Source organism: Hyperolius riggenbachi, chromosome 7 (assembly GCF_040937935.1).
Source record: "Hyperolius riggenbachi isolate aHypRig1 chromosome 7, aHypRig1.pri, whole genome shotgun sequence".
Lineage (NCBI taxonomy): Eukaryota > Metazoa > Chordata > Amphibia > Anura > Hyperoliidae > Hyperolius > Hyperolius riggenbachi.
This window is the reverse complement of record NC_090652.1, coordinates 257,096,281-257,123,546: the sequence shown is the minus strand read 5'-3', so window position 1 is coordinate 257,123,546 and position 27,266 is coordinate 257,096,281. Positions and strand designations below refer to the sequence as shown.

At 41.6% G+C, this 27,266-nt stretch overlaps 1 protein-coding gene across 3 annotated transcripts in view; it reads right to left on the bottom strand.

Moving 5' to 3' along the window:
- Positions 1-27,266, bottom strand: part of LRP2 (LDL receptor related protein 2) — a 304,101-nt gene that overhangs the window by 145,310 nt on the left and 131,525 nt on the right. For all 3 annotated transcript variants that reach the window (XM_068245578.1, XM_068245579.1, XM_068245580.1), the window contains exons 26-31: positions 23,193-23,441; positions 18,946-19,157; positions 15,862-16,046; positions 11,505-11,733; positions 10,107-10,284; positions 8,830-8,958 (exon numbers count right to left, since the gene is read on the bottom strand). In XM_068245578.1, coding sequence (XP_068101679.1) covers positions 8,830-8,958; positions 10,107-10,284; positions 11,505-11,733; positions 15,862-16,046; positions 18,946-19,157; positions 23,193-23,441 — 1,182 coding nt within the window. The remainder of the gene's footprint in view (positions 1-8,829; positions 8,959-10,106; positions 10,285-11,504; positions 11,734-15,861; positions 16,047-18,945; positions 19,158-23,192; positions 23,442-27,266) is intronic.

Genomic DNA, 27,266 nt, shown 5'->3' with positions numbered 1-27,266 from the left:
AGATCTCCGCCTCCTCTCAGTGAAGGCAGATTGACAGGGGCGGGGAGAGGCGATGATCAGCGGGGATTGACGCGCTAAGAGGAAGAGCTACAGCGCTAAGCTCTGGCTCATCAAGAAGTGCTCGGAAGTATAAACCCCTCGGTTGCCGTGCAGGAATGTGGCGGTTTAGCACTATCTATAGTGTTTTACAGTAATAAAAGCTTTAATAATGGTTTAACACTCGCTTCAGAGTCTCTTTAAGTTTATATCCCCAATATACAGTAAACATTGCATAAAACAGCTGTGTGGTAGCATACTCTTTCCTTCCATCCTTCCTCCCTGCCTCAATATACTGATACTATTCACACACATAGCAGGTAAGAAGCACAAAAATCTATTTGGACAAGAGATGGGGAGACATTAGCAATGCAAACCTCTGACGGAAACTTTTCAAAAAAAAGGTTATACAAGACTGTGAGGATCAACATTCAAGATGCAATGAAACCATTTATAATAATAATGGAGTATTAAATCTCAGTCAAACCACAAAGAAAGCAAGCCTGAAGTTTTTTATGACACATACAATTTTAAGCAAAGTGTGACTTTGTTATCCAAATACCTTTTTTTTAGCCAAATACTCAGTTGAACAAAAACACATATGTTGCAACCGCTCGGTTCTCACTTGAACGGTTTCAAAATGGCCATGGTAAGCTAGCAGATGCTCTCAGTCCATTTTGCAACCACTCTGTGCTGTCCTCTCCGCCTGTCTGAAATAATCACCACTTATGCTGATCACCGCCGCTCAGTCCCTCTGTACCCAGTAGCAGGTAGGGATGCTCATTCGGATTCCGCGGAAATGCAATTTCCGAAATTCCGATCGGAATTTGCATTTCCGCATCGGAATGCGAAAATCGGTAATGCAAGTGTGTTAGTGTGTTAGGTGGAAATTTCCGCCGGAAATCGCGGAAATTCTTCCCAATTTAACATCGATTTTCTCAAAAACTATAAGGCCTTTTTGAAAACTTTTTTTTGCATCTTGTTCACAAGATTCAGTTTAATGTGTGTGTCTACAACTTACGGGGGCTTTGCTATTAACCGCTAAAGTTGGCGGATTTTTACTGTAAAGTAAAATGCAGAAAATCTGCATCTGCCTATTTTCTGCATTTATATTGCAGTAAAAATCCGCCGACTTTAGTGGTTAATAGCAAAGCCCCCGTAAGTCATAGAAACACCAAATTTTCAGGGTTCATTAAACATAATCTTCTGAACAAGATGCAAAGAAAAGTTTTCAAATAGACCTTATAGTTTTTGAGAAAATCGATGTTAAAATCAGGCGGAATTTCCGCGATTTCCGGCGGAAATTGGTACCGGAAAGCGGAATCGGTAATTGGCAATGGCGGAATGCGGATTTACCGCGGAATCGGAAATTGGCATTTCCAACCATCTGGCTCTTCATAGGCTGCATTAGGCCAATTCTCTTTGCAACAGGGATAATTTATATTGGTCCACAATGTCCACCATGAACCAATGAGAATTCTCCCTGTTGCTGAGGATTCCTATTGGTCTTTTGCAGCCCAGCGCAACTGCCTGCCTGGGATTATCACAGAAGTGTGGTCTACTTACTGCAATGGATCCTGTGAACAAGTGTATTTATAAAATAGGAGCCGTTCACTGAAAGTTTAGCAATGAGTGGAGAGTGGACAAAAAAGTGGGAAGTGGGAACACATCCTTACTCCAGAGATTACTTAAAAGTAAATGTATTACATGATGTACAAGGCAGCAATAATACTTATCTTCCCTAACACTTTACACTGTTCCTCTGTATGTACAGAAAGTTAGCTTATTTTGTATTATATACCCAATACGTACGCACAGAAGTCTGGTGCAAAAGTTGAGGATGCAAGGACTGGGGAAGAGTTTGTGTGCATGGATAGGGAACTGGCTAATGGACAGAAAACAAAGAGTTGTGGTCAATGGATCGTACTCAAAATGGGAGACTGTTAGCAGTGGGGTCCCACAGGGGTCTGTACTGGGTCCAGTGCTCTTCAATTTATTTATTAATGACCTAGTAGATGCAGTAGTGAGCAATGTTGCTATTTTTGCAGATAATACAAAATTGTGCAGAATCATCAACTCTCAGGAAGATAGTGTCATATTGCAACAGGATCTTGATAGGATGGCTATATGGGCACATACATGGCAGATGAAATTCAATGTTGAAAAATGTAAAGTCATGCATTTTGGTCGTACCAATGGTCTAGCACCATACAAAATAAATGGGATACAGTTGGGGACATCAAACTTGGAGAAGGACTTAAGAGTACTCATCGACAACAAGTTAAATAATCGTACTCAATGCCAAGCCGCTGCAGCTAAAGCTAACAAAATTTTGGGATGCATTAAAAGGGAAATAAAAACTCGAGATGCTAGCATAATATTGCCCCTGTTTAACTCTCTAGTAAGGACACATCTGGAATATGGAATGCAGTTCTGGGCACCACATTACAAAAAAGATATTGCAGTTTTAGAGCAGGTGCAGAGACGAGCAACAAAATTGATACGTGGGATAGAAGGTCTCGCTTACCAAGAAAGGTTAGATAAACTGGGTTTATTTAGTCTAGAGAAAAGATGCCTTAGAGGAGATCTAATTAACATGTATAAATACATCAGAGGGCAATATAATAGCTTGGCGGATGAGCTTTTTGTCCCTAGGCCTTCTCAAAGGACTAGAGGACATGATCTGCGCATGGAGGAAAAACGTTTTAGCCATTTATTTAGGAAAGGGTTCTTTACAGTAAGAGTGATTAAGATGTGGAATGCATTGCCACAGGAAGTCGTTATGGCAAACTCTATACCTGCATTTAAAGGGGGCTTAAATGCTTTCCTTGCGTTGAAAGACATCCATGGCTACAATTACTAGTTTATGCCTAATGATGTTGATCCAGGGATTTTATCTGATTGCCATCTGGAGTCGGGAAGGAATTTTTCCCTTTTAGGGCTAATTGGACCATGCCTTGTAAGGGTTTTTTCGCCTTCCTCTGGATCAACAGGGATATGTGAGGGAGCAGGCTGGAGTTGTACTTTGTACTGGTTGAACTCGATGGACGTATGTCTTTTTTCAACCAAAATAACTATGCAACTATGCATTCCTATTTTTGACCATTGACCTTTTACTGCTATCTAATTGCAAATAGCAGAATTTCACCCATGGGTGGACTACAAAGTCCCCATTATTACAGCAAGAGGCAGGACAATTAGAGCTTAAATGACATTTCAAACTGACCCATCCCATTAATTAACTCAGAGATTCTCCTAGCTGTTGGGTAGCTGCTACTATTGTTTGAAGTATCCACACTTATTGAGCATCTAAATATACATGCTGTGATACACAAAGTATACATTATTAAACCAGTAAACCAGCATAAGCAGTGGTGTGATGCGTGCACTATTAGCATATCTATTATAATTATGATATGTGACCTAGGTTTGTTCCAGGCATGTAACAACATTACTTGGGGGGGGGGGGGAGGGGCAGGAGGGGGCTGCTGTTAGAGTGCAGGAAATAAACTACAAGATACCATCATGCTGGTATTACACACACTATGATTAAACCACATTTTACCCAAATGAGATCCTAGCTGCTAAAGTAGTGGACCCCAGTGGCTTATGTAGAGGGGTGCAGGCATGGGTCATGCCATGGGCGCCATGTCTGCCCCATTATCCCTCCTGCTGCACCACCATACTACTGATATGTGGGGGGCATTATACTGGGGGACATTTCTCATTACTTTTACTGGGGGAACACCTCACACCACCTCTACTGGGGGGCTACTTACTCTGGCAGTATGTGACTGCTTAGTTATTTTATCTGGAGGCTTGTGACCATTGGGGGGCATTTGACTACTTGATCCTTTTATCTGGGAGCATGTGACTTTATTTCTTTCATTTTGAGCTCCTTTTATTTTGAAGTACTCATTTCTAATTCTAATATCTAGGGGACCATGGCTACTCATTGTCACCTCCAGTCAGACGCATAACTACAGGGGAGTAGCCCTGGGTCTAGAGCTGTAAGGGGGTCCCAACTACTACTTCAATCCCTCTGATAAAGGGGTCCATCAGTCCGGCTTCACTTGTTATGGGTTTGAAGAGGCACCCTATGCCAGACTGTTTTTTCTACTTGGCACTGTTATTAGCCTGATAAAGCAGCCTCAGACCCGTGAAATGCATTGCCTGTGCTGATAAAAAATTTTTGTTTGCACAAAGATCTCGTTACTGAGGTAAGCCACCTACTTTTCTTAGTTTTATCTGTTTTTAATAGTTTTATCTCTTTCCCACATTTGTGAAGATTACGATGTCCATACTTATTTTATGACCCCTGCATGATGGGCCCCAAGGCTGTGAGGCTCACAATGGAAAGGGTGTGAACATTGGGTTACCCCATCAAAGTTTTGCAGGCCCCATGATTTATAGGTACGCCCCTGCCACCAGTGATAGATTTCAGAATGTAAATCAGGGAGAGGAAAGATTGACTAAATAATCTATAAATAATCTATAAATGAATAATCTATAAATGAATATTGTAAACAATAGCAATTTTATTCATTGAGTCCTTTTCACTACAGTTCCTCTTTAAAGTGTAACTGTCGGGCATAAAATCAAAAATCAATTCTTTATTTTTATCTGGTAAACAAGTAATAAGGATGCTAACCAGGCAATCCAAAAGTTAAAATCACTATTACATTTCTTGTTGATAAATGATTATTCCCCAGTTTACAAGATCTGGCAGAGGAGAATAAGGGAGGAAATTACATCGGGATTGGCTTCAAAATAGCTACACTTAAAATGGGAAATGCTAAGAAGGATTTTCTCTTTTTTTTACTGTAGAAAAATCACTACAATCAAAATGTGGACAGTGCAATACATACAGTGGGTTGCAAAAGTATTCGGCCCCCTTGACGTTTTCCACATTTTGTCACATTACTGCCACAAACATGCATCAATTTTATTGGAATTCTACGTGAAAGACCAATACAAAGTGGTGTACATGTGAGAAGTGGAACGAAAATCATACATCATTCCAAACATTGTTTACAAATAAATAACTGCAAAGTGGGGTGTGCGTAATTATTCTGCCTCCTGAGTCAATGCTTTGTAGAACCATCTTTTGCTGCAATTACAGCTGCCAGTCTTTTAGGGTATGTCTCTACCAGCTTTGCACATCTAGAGACTGAAATACTTGCCCATTCTCCTTTGCAAAACAGCTCCAGCTCAGTCAGATTAGATGGACAGCATTTGTGAACAGCAGTTTTCAGATCTTGCCACAGATTCTCGATTGAATTTAGATCTGGACTTTGACTGGGCCATTCTAACACATAGATATGTTTTGTTTTAAACCATTCCATTGTTGCCGTGGCTTTATGTTTAGGGTCATTGTCCTGCTGCAAGGTGAACCTCTGCCCCAGTCTCAAGTCTTTTGCAGTCTTCAAGAGGTTTTCTTCCAAGTTTGTCCTGCATTTGGCTCCATTCATCTTCCCATCAACTCTGACCAGCTTCCCTGTCCCTGCTGAAGAGATGCACCCCCCGAGCATGATGCTGCCACCACCATATTTGACAGTGGGGATGGTGTGCTCAGAGTGATGTGCAGTGTTAGTTTTCCGCCACACATAGCGTTTTGCGTTTTGGCCAAAAAAGTTCCATTTTGGTCTCATCTGACCAGAGTACCTTCTTCCACATGGTTGCTGTGTCCCCCACATGGCTTGTGGCAAACTGCAAATGGGACTTCTTATGCTTTCTGTTAACAATGCCTTTCTTCTTGCCACTCTTCCATAAAGGCCAACTTTGTGCAGTGCATGACTAATAGTTGTCCTATGGACAGAGTCTCCCACCTGAGCTGTAGATCTCTGCAACTCGTCCAGAGTCACCATGGGCCTCTTGACTGCATTTCTGATCAGCGCTCTCCTTGTCCGGCATGTGAGTTTAGGTGGATGGCCTTGTCTTGGTAGGTTTACAGTTGTGCCATGCCCCATTCCATTTCTAAATGATCGCTTAAACAGTGCTCCGTGGGATGTTCAAGGCTTTGGAAATCTTTTTGTAGCCTAAGCCTGCTTTAAATGTCTCAATAACTTGATCCCTGACCTGTCTTGTGTGTTCTTTGGACTTCACGGTGTTGTTGCTCCCAATATTCTCTTAGACAACCTCTAAGGCCCTCACAGAGCAGCTGTATTTGTACTGACATTAGATTACACACAGGTGCATTCTATTTAGTCATTAGCACTCATCAGGCAATGTCTATAGGCAACTGACTGCACCCAGATCAAAGGGGGCCAAATAATTATGCACACACCACTTTTCAGTTATTTATTTGTAAAAAAAAAAATTTGGAATCATGTGCACACCACTTTGTATTGGTCTTTCATGTGGAATTCCAATAAAATTGATTCATGTTTGTGGCAGTAATATGACAAAATGTGGAAAACTTCAAGGGGGCCGAATACTTTTGCAACCCACTGTATGTTATGTAAGTAGAGCAAGTATGTATCTACTTATATATGTGTTTTTTTTTATGAGATAGTATGGCTGACAGCTCCTCTTTAAGTAATTTTATCCTGACCTGCAGTAGGCTGTCTTTAACGCGTACGTTAAAAAGGGGCGCTGGGAAAAAAGGGCGCGGGGTTTTAAACGATAAGCATGGATAACGTTTAAAAATGTATTGTACTGTATTTCGTTTAAAATTAATGTTTTATGAAGTTATAAATCATTAAATAATGTGCATTAAATCGGCAATTGTAAAAACGTTAATCTTTCCTTTAAATAGTGAAACGTATAATAACGTTTAAAAAAAAATTACTAAGTAACCCTCCCTGTACCTACCCCTAACCCCTAGACCCCCCTGTTAGTGCCTAAACCTAAGACCCCCCTGTTGGTGCCTAAACCTAAGACCCCCTGTTGGTGCCTAAACCTAAGACCCCCCTGTTGGTGCCTAAACCTAAGACCCCCTGTTGGTGCCTAAACCTAAGACCCCCCCTGTTGGTGCCTAAACCTAAGACCCCCTGTTGGTGCCTAAACCTAAGACCCCCCTGGTGGTGCCTAAACCTAAGACCCCCCTGTTGGTGCCTAAACCTAAGACCCCCCTGTTGGTGCCTAAACCTAAGACCCCCCTGTTGGTGCCTAAACCTAAGACCCCCCTGTTGGTGCCTAAACCTAAGACCCCCCTGTGATAAGCATTAATAAAGTTTCAAAAACATATTGTGCGTTTTTTTTGTTTAAAAATAATGTAAAAAAAAAATTGTACTGTTTTTCGTTTAAAAATAATGTTTGAAAAAAATATTGTACTGTTTTTCGTTTAAAAATAATATTAAAAAATGTATAAATCATTAAATAATGTGTAATCATGAGAAGCAGTAATAAAACATTAAGTCTCCGGCGCCGCTTTTAAAACGTTATTTTTCTCCGGCGCCCTTTTTTCCTATCGGGCGCCCATTAAACGATATTTATTATGGGAGTGAATGGCGGCGCCCGATTTGTCCACTAGCCTCCTGCGCCCTTTTTTACTGTTACCGTCTTTAACATCTTACATAAGATGAATTGTCCTTTGAACTCTAGGAGCCTTTAACTTGCTTTTAATTGGCATATGCTGTCTTTTTAATATAGGCGCAGCAAGGTGCTCGATATTGCTCTGCTGAAATGAAGACAATGGCTGAGAGGGAGCATGCCAGAAGATAATCTACGTGCTGAAAGTCTGTGCTGGCAGACAAAAATAACACTGTCATCGAGGATTAGTATCATAATAAGTCTCAGAAGACTGAGCAAAGGTCTCTTTTTTTTCAACCATTAGCAATAATTAAAATCTTTTGCAATTAAATGAACTAGTGATACAATCTCTATGGCTACAGAGCATCGCACAGAAGCATGAGGGTTTTCATTCACTAAACGCACTGGAGGTCTTAGATAGTTTAAAGATGTAGAAGACTTCAGGAATAATGGTAGGCTTGTAAGCGGCCCTTTTGAAAGTCAGTGAAGTTATTTTATGGTCATGCAGTTTTAGTGGAACTAAAAGCATTGTATGCCTACGCCTAAGAGCTTCTTAAACCTGGAGGAAACTATTTGATTGTTGTTGGTAATAGCCTGAAGTGGTTTTTCTTGTGCAGGTCAGGTTAGAAGAGTGTATTCTAAAGGGGAAACAGCAATATGAATTGCAAATCATGGTAAATTAAACTCAAGTGGACAAAGTTTTGTGTCCAAGAAGACATTTCAGGGCCCTTTCTGAGCGACTTCTGTGTTTATTTCATGGAGGAAATATGTACAGTGTGGAGTAAGGACTTCAGTCTCACAGATAACTTATCTTGTAAGGGGGCGTGACATCAGCTGCAAAAGCAGATAGAACCCTCTCCACCCCATGCCCTTATTTCAAGGGAGGAGTGGTACAGAATGATTGAGGAGATGGGGAATAAACAGGCACATGGAGGTCACTAAAGCTTTGTACAAACACTAGATTAAACTCGTCGAATAATGGCGCTTCTGGCGACTCTGGCATTTATATAGGGGCCACTGATGCCCCGACCAGTGATCAGCCTGTTGATTCGACTAGGTCAGGTGCATTGTCTTCTCCTTATCCTCATTTGTCAGCCCATATCTTTTCTCCATAGCAACAAACAGCGCGTGTCGCTAGCTATAGGTTAGTGACACATCGGTACAGCCAAAGCTTGCCTGATCCCTGCTGTGCTCCATGTGACATGCATCCGTGATAAACATTTTGGCAATCATTTACATCGATACATTGCTGCGTGTTTCCTGTAAAATGATCACAGTAGTTCACCTGGTGCATCCATATGTGTCCTGTACTTTTCTTACCTCTCTGGCAGTTCACCATGTCTTCAGCTATTTTCCACCCAGAAGGACAGACGCATCGATAAAACCTTGGAGGAGTTGATGATAGTAAACAAAGATGGCTGCAGGGACCGTATGCGCATGGATTATCACCTGAGAAAAGACATGAACAGTGCATTAGGCAAAAAACATCAATATCGAACAATCTACAAAACCCAACTCTAGACATTTTATTAAAAGCCTACCAAAGCCTTATTATATTGAAAAAAAGTAAATTCTGGCTGCTGCCCATCTCCCCACATAACAACAGAACAACTGTACAGCCTTTGCCCCGCCCCGCCTGTTGCCTGAGGGAGAGAATCCCACTTCCAGCCTCATAAGAGGTTCACCTTCCTCCTGACTGCCCACCTCATCTATAGTCAACTGAAATAATGATTGATGGGTGGGAGGTCATATTAACCACTATGCTGTTGCTGCTCCCACTACTTAAGAACACAGACTTGCATTTCTCAGGAAGTTTCTCAGCAAGTACATATTGTTGAAATATTCTAATACCACAATCTGCTGACAGGAAATAATACACATTTCCTAGACATTTAAATAGTGTCTTGAACCCAGTAATAGCTGATGGAGAGGAACTACTTAAAAATTTGTTGGCAGCTGTACTACATATTGCAATTAGTGATGGTCATTTTTAGGAGAATTTCTGGAGAAGCATGTGATTTGTTTGATCAGCTGATAGATTTGGTTTGATCACATCCTGCTTTAGCACATGATCATGACTAGCACATCAGAGACTTACATATCTAATCACCTGACCACAATGATCACATGCTTCTCCATGAGTAAGCCTAGACATGACCCTCATTAAATGTCACATTCACTTGTGCGAGATATCCTTCCAGCATGGCACCTGGTCAACATACAAGGTTTGATCAGCAGAGGAAAAGGGAGATTTCAAAATTTCTGTCCGCAATTGACTGCATTTGTTGACCATCTGTCCATAGTGCGGCGAAGTACATTGTAATTAGAAAAGCATGATTTGTGCAAAAAAAAAAAGGCAGAAGGCCATCCAATGTTAATAGAAAAATGCGGACTGTGAACGGATGCAAACATTTCTTGATTTTGGAGCATATCACTGATTTCAATGGCGATCAAAGTCTAGCTCGCTTTGCAGCATGTGGCAAAATGCGTGTGATTCTTGCAAGTCTGACCCCTACCTAAGGGAAGCTGTTTGACTGACAATTATTTCAAACAATGGTTGCGCCTAAATTTGAACTAGATCTACATTTAAGTCTTACCTTTAGGCTGGTTAACAGGGTGGAATGCTGAAATCCCCAATGGGTTGTTTACATTATACATCAATACTGTCTGGTTGCCACCATGCCACTTATTGGCACGAATAACCCGGTTTGCGTATCTCTCAGTCCAGTAAACGTAGTCTTCAAATATGGCTATTGCATGTGGGTTTTGAAGAACCTGTTAGAATAATGCAGTTAGAGATGTCATCTTGCAGCACTTTGCATGCAGGGGTTTAACCATAACCCCCAGTGAACCCCGCCATCAAAAATAACGCAGAAGAAAAAAAACACGTGGATTGAACAGAAGGACCAGAGGAAGCCTTTCTGGAAAGCTGAACATTGTTTTCCTTCTACAGGAAATCTTTTAATTTAACTAAAAAAGCAACACTGTAACCCTCTGAGTACCCCTTTGCTAACATTAAATCCCAATCTACAGCAAACATTATCCTGATCTCTTACCTTTGAGTAATTTTCTCCCCTCCACTACATCTAACACTATAGCCATTGATCCCTCTACGTTTCTGCCCCTCAGCCCAAAGATTTTCCAACAAATCTGAATTCTGATCGATAAACTGCCCAAAATGATCAAAAATGATTTGATTGAATATGTTGGGGCTGGTAGATTTGAGCAAAGTGATTGTTTAGGCCACAGATCAATCAAAAAATTTGACTTGAGTAAGGCCAGCCCAACACCGGGTAGTTCATATTTGCACATATTTGCACCACCTACTGTTAGTCAGTGGAGAGAGCAAACTGATATACTACATATTCACCAGGTGCTTCACATATACAAACGAAAGTGAGTTTCTGTCCAATCTGTCTCAATGCTAACTAAAGGTAAGGCTGCATTACAACCCTCTGCACAGCACCTATATTGACAAGAATGCTACAGAGAATTGTCCTTTTGTATTTGATATTCTGCCAACAGAAGCTCTAACACAGTTACTTTGACCATGCCCCTTGCCCATCCATGACCATGAGCTGGACTCTGATCTGAACTCTGCACCAATGGAAAGCTCAGTTTATGTGAGGTGACAGGATGGAAATGGCATGGATTTGGTCAGGCTAAGTACACAAAATGCTAAAGGACTTATCAGGGCACTATGCGCTCTCATCTTTCAAAATTGTACAGCATAAAAGATGATAAGGCCACAAAGTATGCAGCAATGATGTTAATAATCTTAGTTAGCACTAATGTTAGTTTAATTTTGGAAACCACTCATTTCACCAAGTTAGTACAAATAAATATTGCCGTCATGTAGAAAGCAGGTAAGCATCTTTTCAATGCGTTAATCTGCCTCTACACCGCTCCTCCTTCCCCCATGTCTGCACACACTTATGATTACATGTACTTATTCACATTTTCCCCAGTCTATTTCTCATAACATAGCAACCTACCAAATCACTAGCCAAGACCTGCCTTCTGTTATTTCCATCATAGTCACAGTAGTCAATGTAATCAAGATAGGCATCTGCAAAATACAGGCGCTTTGTGGGATAATCAATGGTCAGTCCATTGGGCCAATAGATCTTCTCAGAAACGATAACTGTTCTTTGCGTCCCATCCATGCTGGCTCTCTCAATTCTGGGATTTCTTCCCCAGTCTGTCCAAAACATCACACGGGCACTGCAAAGATGAAGAAAAGATTGTAGGCATGTGAGCAAAATCTCTGAAATTTAGTTACTAATCTCGGAAATGTAGACTAATTTCCATAAATCCATGTTTTGAACGTATTTAAGCATAATGTCACACAGTATTGCTCAGTGGTGTAGCTAAGGAACTACGGGCCCCGGTGAAAGCTTTACATGGGGCCCCCAAGCACTCTACACATAACAATTGATATGACGCACCAAAACCTGCAAACGACAATAGTGTCAGAGGTGCAAGTAGGGGATGGTGAACAGTTTGTTAATGATTACTACTATTTAAAGCAGGGGTCTCAAACTCGCGGCCCGCGGGCCATTTGCGGCCCTCGATACAATATTTTGTGGCCCGCGCCGGCAAAAGCTTCCTTATAGTTCGCTTCAGTGCTCCCAAGTAATCCGCCGCATCCCCGCCGCAAAACGAGGGCTGCAGAGACCCCAAATCGCCCGGGGGGCAATCCGCCGGCATTTCCTGGAAGGGGCAGAGCTTTCAGCTTCAATCGCAGCGCATCGCCACCTCTGCCCGCCCCTCTCACTCTTCCTTCACAGAGAGGGGCGGGGAGAGGCGTCAGTTTTGGCAGAGCTAAAGCTGAAAGCTCTGCCCCTTCCAGGAAATGCCGGCGGATTGCCCCCCGGGCGATTTGGGGGCTCTGCAGCCCTCGTTTTGCGGCGGGGACACGGCAGATTACTTGTAATGGAGCACTGAAGTGAACTATAAGGTAAAATAGGCAAAATAGTTTGCTTCAGTGTGAATTTGATTTTGAAATAAAAATCAATGCAAGGTACGGGGGGGGGGGGGGTGTATAGGGGTAGCTGGCGGGAGCTGCTGATTGACTTTTTTTGTGAAATCCCTTATGCGGCCCAGCCTCATCCTGACTTTGCCTCCTGCGGCCCCCAGGTAAATTGAGTTTGAGACCCCTGATTTAAAGCATCTATAGAAGTGATTATTACCAACACAGGGCCAAAAGAGAGCTAATATTGTGCTTGAGAGAGGGCCGCCTCAGGGCCCCTCTGACTCAAGGGCCCCGATGCAGTCGTTACCTCTGCAACCCCTATTGCTATGCCCCTGGTATTGCTGTTTGTTAAATACGTTTCTCAGTTGCCTTTCTACTATAACTTTTCGAGATTTTTCAACACCAGCATTGAAGGACAACCAAGGTGACATGTGACATGATGAGATAGACATGTGTATGTACAGTGCCAAGCACACAAATAACTATGCTGTGTTCCTTTTTTTCTTTCTCTGCCTGAAAAAGCTAAAGATCCGGTATGCAAGTGACAGTTTCTGTGCGGGTCGGGACCAGATCGGACTGGCTCAGGTTATAGCACAATCCTCACAGATAACTAATTACAGCCATAAAATACTTTTCTGTCAGTAAATGGCTTTTAAAAGAAGCAGGAAAGAGATAAAAAGGGTCAATAATTCATAGATTGGAGCTCTGACATACCGGTACTTCAATGAAGGTGTTATTAAGCAGAGACAATGAAACAGTAAATACTTAAAAACTAGATTTAAATATAAAATAAAACTGTGGGATATCTTTAAAAAAGTCATTTTTAGGAGAAGGAGGATAGATACAATTGTTTTTCTCATCAGTTTATTTTCACCTCGGATGTCCTTTAAAACCCCATCTTAGTTTGAAGTGAGATAAAAACCAAACCTGTAGGAAAGCTGCAGCGGAAAGGTATTATTAGGTTTTATATATAAAATGTCAGCTTATTATGCAGCGCTCTGCAATAAATAGGGGGCTGCTCATGAGCAGCCACTTGAGCACTTCAGAAAGGGAGAACCAGTCCAAAATATAATTCCGGTGTTGTGCTGTTTATTTGCTATAAGCATTGTTTGTTGGATCCCTGGTCCTTTTGGTTTTCATCGGACTTATTTAACTTTAGTACATATTTACCAGCCTTAAAAAACATTGAATATGAATTTACAAGTTAGCCATCAGGAAGAAATGTATCCCTCTGAGTTTAGGTGTGTTTTAGCCCTTTGCTTACACCTAACCCCAAACGTTGCCACAAAAGTAAATTTCTTCCTGATGGCTAACTTCAACTTTTCCCCAATGTACATTTTGGTCTAATGTTTGACCTAGCCTCACCATTAAACATTGATCCATTTCTAACCCTAACCTTGTATCCCAACCAACTGAACTTAAAGTGGATCCGAGACGAACTTTTACTCATTGCATAATTGTGTTCCTTTCCTATTGTTTATAGGGCATTCCTCAAGCCAAATACTTTTTTGTTTTTGTTTTAATGCTCTAATTCCGTATAAACTAAATAAACCACTCCCACAGGTTTTCAGAGAGCCAAGGCACTTTCAGACAGTAGCAAGGGCTCATGGGAGCTCAGTCTGGGCAGGGGGAGAGGGAGGTATTACTAGCCAGAGATTTCAGAGGCAGAGGGGAGGAGTGAGTAGGAGGGGGGATTAGTTTTCTTTGCTCAAGATGCAGATAAGCCTACCTCTGTGTAATGTTTACAAACAACATGTCTGCTGTCATTGTATCACAGGAAGAAATAGTCTTATTCTATTAAAGCTGTTTGCAGCTAGACTTGCTGTGTAAACTATCTAAACTTTAGCTAAGATATATAGACAAGTTACTTGTTATAGTTAGTTTTTCATCTCGGATCCGCTTTAACCTTCTCCTACCCAATTCCCTAACAATAACTCTCCTAATTCCTGCATCTAACCTTAACCTTTAGTCACTAACCCTAATGAATACCCACATTCTATCAACTGCTTTGGGTTGAGCATGCCAGCACCTGCTGCTAGCCCACTAGAGGAACCATACACATTTAGGTTTGTTGCACAGCATCCAAACTTATTAGATTCCTGGGCCAAATCCGCCTGTTTCCCATTGCAGGGCACAGTATCCATATTTTAATGATCTTTCAAAAGGTAGGGAGAAAGGGGAATATAAATAGGGAATACAACAGGTGATATAACATGGTGCATTACTTTTATTTTTCTAAATTACTGAAATCTTCTTTAAAGAGTGATTGACAGCCATAAAGTCTAATTCAATTTACCCTCTGTGTTTATTAAGTAGTCTACTACATGACCCTGCATTGCAAGCATTCCAATATAATCATAAATGCATCTGCTGTAATGAATCTTATCTCAATCCCCCTGGATCTTTTCTCCTACATTGCCAGAGAGAGGGAAGCTAACAATAGCCTTGTTATCTCCCCTTATTCCCCTCCCACATTCCTGCTCCTTGCTGATTGGTTGAGGGCAGTTCAGGGAGCTTGTGTGACACAAGGCTCTGAAGGGAAATAGAAGCTAACGCACCTCACCCTCTGAAGAAGCTGTTGAAATCCTACCTATGCTGTGCTCACATGTGTTTACAAAGCAAACAAGATATGACAGTGCAGTTTCTAGTACAGAACAGTGGGTAGGAAGGGGGGGGGGGGGGGCATACACCATTTCCTGCAGAGGAGAAAAAAAAAGAGTAAAGGTGGCCACACACCATACAATGAAAAGATCCAATTTTTCGCCAATTCGATAATTATGGTCGGTTCTCCTGAAAAAATCTAGAGCTTTTCTTTGTTTTCGATCGATAAATCGGATAGGATTTCCATTTTTTTCCGATTTTTGGAGATTGGACATGTTGGAAATTTCAGACCAACTTTAGCAAGAATTGTATGGTGTGTGATGGATTGTCAATTACTTGATGTACAGTCTTGATTTACTAATTAATATTTTCTGAGCTTTCAATTATTTTGTTCATGACCGGGGAAAAATTTAACATAGGTGGTGGTACATTGGTCAGATTTCTGAATTGTTACAATCAGTCAGAAAAATTGATTGTAATTCTTGAATTGACCAGAAATTTAAAAAATTGTATGGTGTGTGGCCACCTTAATGGAAGAAATTAAATCAATTCAAGATTGGGTTCAGTCAGAGGCAGTAAAGATGGAAAATGTCTGGAATAGTTTTCTCTTGATTTACTATATAAAACTCACTGAAATCAAAGCATGAACAATACAATACATATGTTATATAAGTAGAACAAGTATTTATCTACTTATATAAGTGTTATTTTTCCTGGGATAGTATGGCTGACCCTCGTGCTTTAATTTATAGCTGATGTTCATGTAGCTTTCTTACTCTGTTCTGGGATCCAGTACAAGTCCTCGAGGATTGGTCACATTATCACTGATCAGCACCGTCCTGTGTGTTCCATCCAGTCTGGAGACTTCAATGGTTTCCAGAATATAGTCCGCCCAATAGAGGTTCCGCCCAACCCAGTCTACAGCAATGTTTTCAGTCACGGTGACACCGCTGTCAAATATCTGTAATCAGAACAATGCTAAAATAAAAGAGGTTTCCTGCAACCCCATAGGCATAAGGAAAAAGGGCCTGGAAAATGTTGCTTTAAAAGCCAAAACCTGAACCTACAGTATATAGCAATGGATAAAAACCCAAAATCAACATTCTGCTCTTAACTAATGGAAATATAGAATGGGGAGAGAGAGTAAAAAACAAAAACTTTTTTATTTCTATACGTTATCCACTAGACCCAGTTTCTACTGCCCTTGCAGTAAAGATTTTAAAGGTTGCAGGTTATATATTTTTTTTTTTTAAAAAGAGATTTTTTTATTGAAAATTTTGTATAAACATTACAAACATGAAATAACCCCTTCCCTTCCCCTCCCCCTCCCCCCAGAGATCCACACTTGTTAATCACAGAAAATACAAGTACATGACATGGTCTTACATAGAGGTATTATGCAATAAGGAAAAAACTGTTCTGGTGTCAATTAGGCCCTGTCACATTTCAGCGGTTGGTTACACATGTGTACTGGCACTTAGACTCAGTATATGGTAAACTCTACAAGTATACATCTGAAATACTAACGTTTATGTCCAAGTTTGGTATTACCGTGTCATTAGCCTCTACCCATGCCCCCCATATTTTGTTGAATTTCCCAATCTGGCCCCTAATCTGGTAAATTAAGTAATACAATGGGAGGTTGAGATTGACCAGTTTTGTAAGATCAGTCAACTGGGGAGTATTGGACTGTTTCCATTTAAACATGATGCACTTCCTGGCATAGAAAAAAACTATACGCAAGAACTTTTTCTTGTGTGCACTGCAAGTAACATTAGGTTATATATTTTTACTTCCGAATTCAAGGGCTGCTTTTGAGTCTTTTGTAGAACATGGAACAGCTGTTTTGCATGGGCTAATTATATATTACAGAAAGTGATATCTCTTAACAAAGGCATATCTCTTATAAACAAACTATTTCAACTATTTTCTTATAAAGAACTATTTCAGAGGTGGCTGATGTAATGAAACACTTCAAGACAGTTTAAAAAGAATATGTAGTGTTGGTCTTATTTCTGAGGAAGAATGGCCAGGAAGACTGGAATTATACATTTTGTTGAGCACTACTATAATGGAAAAAAACGCATTCCTCTGGACTTTGCTCGCTTCATCAAGTCTGTACAACAACAGTGCCTATCAGCTGGGGCTAGCACGATAGAGGCGCTCAAACATGCTGGCCCCAGATGGTAGGCACTGTTGTTGTACAGACCTGCTGAAGCGGGTAAAGTCCAGAGAAACGTGTTGTCCATTATACTGCTCAATACCATTTATAACTCTAGTCTTACTGGCAGTTTTTTTTTTTCTTCAGGAGGAGTAAGAGCAACACTACCTCTCCTTTTTAAACTATTTTATTACATTGTGCACATCCAAAATAGTTTTTGTTTATCATGATAGAAATCAGTTGTGTGGTGTGGTTTTTAGTTTGGCCCTAGAAAACCCCTTAGGAATGCGACCATCCAATTCCTGCACTACAGCACCTGGAAAACCTGGGTGGGGGTGGACATCTCCCCGCAGGCTCTGTTGGTGGTGGCAATTCTTGCTACCCACCTTTGTGAGTATAAAATCCATCCAGCTTGTACAGTGGGAAAGAATTATAACTCTTCACCAGATTCTTTTAGCTGTGCCTCCATTCCTGCCTCTCTGGGACAATTTCCATGTCAAAAAGTTCAATGGAGGTCCTAGAGACAGGAAGCTGGGGATACAGCCTCAAACCTCAGAAGTAAACCTTTTCCACAATATTCAAAACTAAAATAAAATGTTTCTGGATTTTTAACGTGATTAAAAAATGCCTCTGCGTTTTAGACTGCAGCCGTAAGGTCAGATTTCACTTCTTGGCAACTTGTGCAAAAGTAATACACAACAGTATAAGGTTTACTGAAGTCAGTCTTTGCTTATACACATCCAGAAGGAACCTCCTTAACGTTTATAATCTCTCTGCTCTGAACAATTGTATAGCGCTTTTCTCCTGTTGGACTCAAAGCGCTCAAGATCAGCAGCCACTGGGACGCGTTCAAGAGGCCACCCTGTAGTGTTAGGGAGTCTTGCCTTGAACTCCTTACTAAATAGGTACTGGCCCTAGCCAGGATTCTAACCACTTCCCAGCCACTGTTTAGTATCTCATTTTATAAACCCAGACTTATAAATTGATTATAGCAAAATGACAATCCTATTTATCATGTTCTGCTAGGAGTAATGCATGTGTGTTACAGAATAAGGTAAAAAATAGTAATCCTATTTGTTTCTGTCAACCACATCAGTATTTCACTTTAAAAAGCTTTATTGCACAGTGAAGGTTTAGGCTGGTTTCACAGTGGGACGTTACAGGCGCACGTTAGAGCAGCCTGTAACGCAGCCCACCGCACAGTAATGAAAAATCAATGGGGCTGTTCACAGTGTCCACGTTGCGTTACATTGTAACGCTGCGTCACAAGGCAACGTACTGCATGCAGTACTTTGGACGCGGCTGAGTCGCGTTAGACTGCTTGCACATGCTCAGTAATGTTGGGGAGGAGCGGAGAGCGGCCAGGCACATGGCTAATTAATATGCACTGCACGTTATGACGTGCAGTGTTTACTTCCTGGAGCAGCCGCTCTGTGCGGCGATTGGCCGGCGGGACCACGTGATGCCGCATGCGCACAGGAGTGCGCATCACGGCATCACTGACGCCAGAGTGAGCTGCACAACGCGGCTCACTCTGACGTCCAGATCCAGCACCACCAGGCGTTCCATTAGGGGGACATTATGCGACCTTAACGCCCCCTCTAACGCAACGTCCTGGTGTGAAATTAGCCTTAAACTTTGAATCGTAACATTGCAAAATACACAAACAAATAACATACAGTACAAAAATGATACTTACAATCTTTCTGTCTGTTCCATTGATAAAAGAACTCCATATTTTATCCTGTGATATGTCCGACCAATAAATCCGGCTGGTAACAGAGTCAAAATCTATGGCTACAATTGTGCGTCCATCACGAATAATCGTGTAAATATTGTGAGCTAGTGTTGTGATATTGTCAGCGATTATCTGACCCCGGCTGGCCACCAATAGCAGCAGATTTCCATATTCTGGAAGGTAAAAGATGTATGGTAAGTATGTGAAATACTGAATTTTATTTATTTTATTCAAAGTGGCATTAGGGAAACAAGAAATTTAGGCATTCGCGAGTCATGGAAGATTACCCGCTGCCATAGGCGCCGATAAGTGACATAGCTAAAGCTTGGGCCCCAGCGCAAGTTTTACATTGGGCACCCCAAGCATTCTATACTTAACAGCTCAGATGGCGCAACAAAACCTTCCAAGGACATCCACAGTATGAGAGGTGCAAGCAGAGGAGGGGAATAGTTTGTCAATGATTATACACAATATACAGAAGTGATCATTATCAGCATAGCACTATTTAAGTGATAATACTGTGGTTGAGAGAGGGCCCCTAGTTGGTCCCTCTGGTCCAAGGGCCCAGTGCGGTGGCACCCAGTTCATTTTGTAAGCTAAGATCCTTCATTTTTGCAAACAAATACAATTTTTCAAACTAGTTATTTTTATTGCTACTAGAGTGCCAATCTGCGGTGATTGGGCCCATTCATTAAGCTGCACTGCTAAAGCAGCGCAGCTTAATGTGCAGTAGTGCGCGCTATGCACATCTTACATAGCAGCGCTCGCTGCCATGTAAGGAGTGTGCCTTTCCTTAGTTACGTGCATTGCTTCCTTAGCAACTTTCAATGCAGGCGGTCCTGTGAAATATCGCTACCGTGATACTTCGCTAACAGCCAGCCACTACTATGACAATTAACAGTGCGCATCACTGCCCATTAAAGCGGATCCGAGATGAAAAACTAACTATAACAAGTAACTTGTCTATATATCTTATCTAATGTTTAGATAGTTTACACAGCAAATCTAGCTGCAGACAGCTTTAATAGAATATGATTGATTATTCCTGTGATACAATGACAGCAGCCATGTTGTTTGTAAACATTACACAGAAGCAGGCTTATCTGCATCTTGAGCAAAAAACCTAATCCCCCCTCCTCCTCCCTCCTACCCTCTGCCACTGAAATCTCTGGCTAGTAATACCTCCCCCTCCTCCTGCCCAGGCTGAGCTCCCATGAGCCCTTGCTACTGTCTGAAAGTGCCTTGGCTCTCTGAAAACCTGTGGGCGTGGCTTCTTTTGTTTATAGGGAATTTGAGTATTAAAACAAAAACAAAAAAGTATTTGGCTTGAGGAATGCCCTATAATCAATAGGAAAGGAACACAATTATGCAATGAGTAAAAGTTCATCTCAGATCCACTTTAAGCTGCGCTGCTTTAGCAGCTCAGCTTGATGAGTCAGGCCCATTGTGTTTTGATTGCAGAGGGTTAATGATTTTTTGTATGTTAATTGAATTACTCCTCAGCACCTGCTTTCCCCTTAAAATCCAAGTCCCAGTAGGATAGGTATGGATGGTTACCCTTGCTTGTGTACATGTTCTCAGCCATTGTGGTCAGGGTGCAGGCTGTAGCACTCTTACCCCTATGCCAGCACAGCTCGTCCTTTTTAATGACAAGGGTTGTGCAGTTTGTAGAAATTTCCCAGCAGAAATGAGAATGATCTATGCATGTGTTCCCTTTAACTATTTCCTTCAAAATGGATGTTTTAAAATAATGTTTTGCAGGACAGACTAATGCAATATTACCGCGGGTGAGGCGCGGGGGTATGGAAGCAGGGTCACTTGACGACGCCAATGGGCTGGCAGGAAGTGGTTAAAGTTAAAACCTAATATTTCCTGAGCTTGAATCTTGGGTTCCCCAAGGCAGTCCCAGTTTTCTTGATTGATTGTATTGTTTGAAAAATGAAAGCAATTCACTGTACACTATTCATTTTTTTTTTCTAAAAATAGGTCAGAAGTTTCCACTGGGGCCAACACAGCAAAAGATCAAAACACTAAATTCAATCGATTTTTATTGATTGTTTTGGTTAGCGCCTGTATGCAAAACGGTGAGGTATCCACGTGCCTCGGACCATTACCAGTGTGTGTGGGGGAGTCATAAAATGAGGTAGGAGGTCCATCAAGCCTCCAATTTCATATAGTCCATACACAAACAATTCAATCTAGAGTCAATCGGTTCTCAGGAAAACTTCTCAGAACTTTATTTCCATTGTTTAAAATGGTGATAGTGCACAAAAGTGAGCACAACGTTTCGGGCTACAAGTCCTAACTCCTGTATGACCACCTTTTCTGTAATGAAGTACTTCATCTTCATAGGCCATTTTGTGAGAATACAGGAACCCGTGAATTTTAGCTCTATACCCTAATATAACCTTTATTTACGCAAGCAGGTGCAGAAAGAGAGCTACCAAGACTGCCTCTGATCCATCTCATTCCTGCTAACTCCATCTTCCAACTTATGCCTTTGTTGTGAGATACCGGTCAGTTGTAACGAAAACCTTCATGCAAAGGAACAGCCATGCTTAATGCCAAACCATGCTAGAGCTGCTAGGACTGGAAAGCATTACAGCACAGAACTATAAATGAACAATTCTCACACTTTTTTCTATCACTTGAAAGTGACACTGAAGCGAATAAAATGATATAATGATATAAAACCTAACAAAGTCCTGCAACTTCCACCTTCGTAACATCTGTAAGATCCGGCCTTTCCTGACCTTTGCCACCACCAAACTCCTCATCCATGCCCTCATAATTTCCCGCCTTGACTACTGCAATGCCCTCCTGTCTGGTCTCCCTATGACCCGAATAGCCCCGCTGCAGTCCATCATGAATGCGGCAGCCAGAATTATCCACTCCTCCTATCCCTCCACCAGGGCGGCTCCCCTCTGTGAATCCCTCCACTGGCTTCCTATCCAGTCCAGAATCAGATTCAAGATACTGTGTCTGACCTACAAATCTGTCCACAAAACCTGTCCAACCTAAATTTCCGATCTTACTCAGAGGTACACACCTAGCCGCTCACTCCGCTCCTCCAATGAACTTCGCCTGACTGCCCCCCGCATCACACAGTCCCATGCATGCCTCCAGGACTTCTCAAGAGCTGCTCCAACACTATGGAACTCCCTACCTCCACCCATTAGGGCAGCCCTCTCCTTCAACACCTTCAAGAAGGCCCTCAAAACTCACCTTTTCACTCTGGCCTACCACCCCTCACAATTGCTCTAAACCCACAGCTGAACTCTGGTCCCCTACCTCTCGTGTCCCTATGTCTCCCTCTAGATTGTAAGCCTTTGGGCAGGGTCCTCCTCCTTTTGTGTCCTACCTGATCATGCACCTCCATTACTGTAAACCCAAGCTATGCATTTGAGTGAACCTAACTGGCCTAATCTCCATGCTCCATCCAGTGACTGACTAAGCATTACCTTGTACTCATACTGTGCTGCGTAATCTAGTTTTCATGTATTCCTGTATTGTCATATTGCTGTATGTCACCCCTAAATATTGTCTGTAACCTAAATTAATGTTCAGCGATGTGTAATATGTTGGCACTTTATAAATACAATAAATAAATAAATAAATATAATGAATTAATTGTATGTGTAGTACGGATAATTAATAGAACATTAGTAGCAAAGAAAGGTGTCATATTTTTTTTTCTCTGTTATATAGCTTTTGCATAACATTGCATCATTATCTAATATTTGCAGTTTACAAACTACACTCTGCATTTTAAACTACAAAACAGAGCAGAGCAAATAACCATTTGAACTTCTCTGCAGTAAAATATCATCTGTTGTTTTCTTTCACTGTTTCTTTGAAGTATAAGTGCCTCAGCAAATAGCATTGTTCTTTGAATAAATTAGTTGGAGAGATCAGAGAAACACTTTTGCATAGATAACAACTGAAGTTTCTTAACACTTTCTATACTGGAAACAATATGAGACTCATATCTGTGCTACTAATAATCTATTTCTTAGCTGTACTATACATGCAATTTATTGTATAATATTTTTACTGTTTCCTGTATATTTTCACTTCAGATTCTCTTTAACTCATATACTGCCCTTAGCTTGAAAGATCTGTACTATCTGTCCTTGTATCATATTGCCTGTTTCCACTAAGCAACTGCCAAGTCAAATTCTGATCCCCCCTCATGTGCTTCCCCTTACCTGAAGCTTTGCATGTTCTTCCATTTGGTTCCAGAATGAAGCCCTCATCGCAATCGCACCTGAAAGACCCCCGTTCATTATTACAGAACTGACTGCAGATTCCTGGAATGAGGCACTCATTGATGTCATCACAGGTTTTAGAGTCATTTAGAAGCTGGTACCCCATGGGGCAGGTGCACTGGGCTCCGAAGGGTCCTTGAATGCACCCATGGGTGCAGCCACCATTACTGTCGCTGCAGCTCTCCTGATCTGTTTGCACAGGAACACAAGAAAACAATCTATTTACGTTGATGTCAGTTTAAAACATGCAGCATGTGGAAGCATGTGGAAGCAGTTACTTTAAAGTGTCAGTCTGTTTACACCTAAGTATGGTTAAAAGGTCTTAAACCATTGCCCTGATGAATAACGCAATATGCTAACATTTCTGATGATTGCCCCCCCCCCCCAGCATGTACAGTATAAGCTGCTACATTAGGCTTACACTGATAAAGGACTGGGTGCAAGGTATACTGATCTATCACACACAGTGTCGGACTGGAAGGTGAAAAAACTGAGGAAATCCACCTGCTCGCCAAGCAGCAGTAACCCTGTGTTATCACTCCCAATAGAAACCTGCAGCAAGTCTTATCTGTGAGCAGCAAAACCTGATTACTGCTGCTTAGCCAGCAAGTGCATTTTCTCAGCTTTTCAGCTCCCAGTCCGACACTGATCCCACAGCATGATGCCATAGTGGTTAGCACTGTCACCTTGCAATGATAAAGTCCCAGGTTTGATTCCTGGCCTTAGCACTATTTATGTCAGTTTAAGTTGGTTTTGGGCTTTGTCACATTATGCCGGAGAAGCTGAAGCTATCAGAGCCAGTCCACTGTACACCCCTCCAGTGTTCTGCTGGATATGGCATCCCATCTGCTACTGACTAACTATCCTGCATATTAGGAATGCAAAGTGCGATATTGCAGTGGAAGTTTCCGTACCTGCTGAAAACAGACTGTGTGAATGGGTCCATTCTACACCTCCCTCTGCAACATGGTTTGTCAAAGTATCCAGGATGATCCGACCTTTCCTCCTGGCACTATGGTTTCCTTCCATACCCCCACAACACACTGGTAGCTCAACTAGCGTTTCGTAAGAAACTGACCATAGATTAAGCAATGACAGGTGTAGCAGACTATGGCAGGGATAACAGAATATGACTAGGGCAGCAGACTATGGTGGGGTTGCAGAATATGGCAGGCGTAGCAGATTATTGTGGGTTAGCAGACTATGACTAGGATAGCAGACTATGGCAGAGTAGCAGACTATGACAAAGGTAGGAGACTATGACAAAGGTAGCAGACTATGACTAGGGTAGTAGACTATATAATTAATCAGGGATATACCAAAGACACGGAAGATCAAAAATTGAAAAATTACTTTTTCTTTTTTATTTGCAAAAAGGTGCAGAAATATGTACACAAATTCTTTAATCACGTAAAAAAGTGCATATAATTGATTGAAAAAAAGGCAACAACATCGATTTGTTTCGGGTTGGTAACCCTTCTTCAGGCCTTTAAATATATAGTGAACATCTGCACAGTTGGAATACAAGGTAGAAACTCATCTGGTCAAATATAAAGCCAGGGCAGACCACCACAAGATCAAACAAAGAGCCGCATGGAGACCGGACATCCAAACAGGGTGGTGACCCTGTTTGGATGTCCGGTCTCCATGCGGCTCTTTGTTTGATCTTGTGGTGGTCTGCCCTGGCTTTATATTTGACCAGATGAGTTTCTACCTTGTATTCCAACTGTGCAGATGTTCACTATATATTTAAAGGCCTGAAGAAGGGTTACCAACCCGAAACAAATCGATGTTGTTGCCTTTTTTTCAATCAATTATATGCACTTTTTTACGTGATTAAAGAATTTGTGTACATATTTCTGCACCTTTTTGCAAATAAAAAAGAAAAAGTAATTTTTCAATTTTTGATCTTCCGTGTCTTTGGTATATCCCTGATTAATTATTTAGACTTTGAGCTTGGTGTTTGTGGTGCACCTGCAGGGATTTTTTGTATATTTTGCTTCTCCCAAATACAATAACTACTAGGGTAGTAGACTATGACTAGGATAGCAGACTATGACTAGGGTAGCAGACTATGGCAGGGTAGCAGACTATGGCAGGGTAGCAGACTATGGCTAGGATAGCAGACTATGACTAGGGTAGCAGACTATGGCAGGGTAGCAGACTATGGCAGGGTAGCAGACTATGTCTAGGATAGCAGACTATGACTAGGGTAGCAGACTATGACTAGGGTAGCAGACTATGACTAAGGTAGCAGACTATGACTAGAGTAGTAGACTATGTCTAGGGTAGCAGACTATGACTAGGGTAGCAGACTATGGCAGGGTAGCAGCAGACTATGTCTAGGATAGCAGGCTTTGACTAGGGTAGCAGACTATGACTAGGGTAGCAGACTATGTCTAGGATAGCAGGCTATGACTAGGGTAGCAGACTATGTCTAGGATAGCAGGCTATGACTAGGGTAGCAGACTATGGCAGGATAGCAGACTATGACTAGGGTAGCAGACTGTGAAAAGGACTGTATAAAGTCTTGCCATCTCTCCCTTATTTGCCTACATTGCTTATCATCTCTTTGCAGCTCTTATAAGTGCAGGATATTCTATGCACGGGGGCTACTGCTGGGTCTTTCAATCTGAACAGTGTTAAGGTGCGTACACACGCCGTACTTTTTAAAACAACGTGTCCGTCAGAACCTCCAAGGGGCCGGTCGTTCTGCCGACAGTTGCACGTGAGTACAAGCTGTCGGCAGACTGATAAGACAGTGTTTAACTGATCCGCCAACAGCCTGTACTCACGTACTGTTGTCGGCAGAACGACCGCCCCATTAGAGGTTCTGACGGACCCGTCGTTTGAAAAAGTACGGCGTGTGCACATGATGCCTTTAGTCACAAGCCACTACTGTAAAACAGCGCTACAATTAGTTATGCATTACATTATTGATCACAGCCACAGATTAAAACATTTTAACCAAAACACTCACAAAGTGAATCTAATTACGTGTTCGCAGGCAAAGTAATATATTTTAAAAAAACATAGCCAGTCCTGGTGTGTTCAAAACAATAAATCTGATGAAGTAAAAAGTTCACTCATAAGCCCCTCCAAGTGTTTGTTGCTAAAGTCAATAATAAAATAACTGTAACATTGACATAAATAGCTTATGACAATACTTGGTATAGAAAACATGCTGGTGATTGCATTAAAAATTCTCCAGCATGCCAGTCTTCTGGGAAGTATCTATAACCAGCAGCCATTATACATTCACACCTGTTTCTAGAAATGGCAGTGCCCATGTACACATCTAACACATGAGCACCATGTAGGCAGCAGGCAGGGAAAAGATATAAGGTGATGGTAAAACGCTAACCCCAGCACCATACTGTGTGTAAACATAAGATTCACAATTACAATTAGCATTGTTGTCATTTAAATCGGCCTTACCCCATCCCAAATTGTGACTGGGAAGGATGGTGAGAGTCAGTGTGGCTACATCTCTTTCTCCCAGAATGCAGTGCTCCGTCATTCACATGCATTCGGGGACTTAGCGCAACTGTGTGTGTCACTCGACTGCAATGATGGTGGTGGTGATTTCAGAGTTTTTTTCTAATACCTTCTAAGCCGTTATTTCAATGTCAGTGGATAAAAAAAAAATTGAGAAGTTAAAATTAGGCTTTGATGCACACCTGAAGTGAGAGGAATATGGAGGCTGCCATATGTATTTTGCACAGCTGGGCAACTGGCATTGCTGAAAAGGAAATAAATATGTCAGCCTCCATATCTCTCTCACTTCAGGTGTCTTTTAACTGTTCCTTATTATCTTTTATGGATTTTACTGGTAGTTTTTTTGTAACGATGGTAGGGCATTTCATCTATGTTGTTTGTTTCCACCGATGTTTGTTGCAAGCACGGTCTGACAGGAGTGAGAAGGAGCAAGTCTGTTTTTCCTATGTACATTTGATTTCTGGGTAAACTAATCTCCCATGGGTTCAGGTCTATATCCCAAATGGATGCGATCTT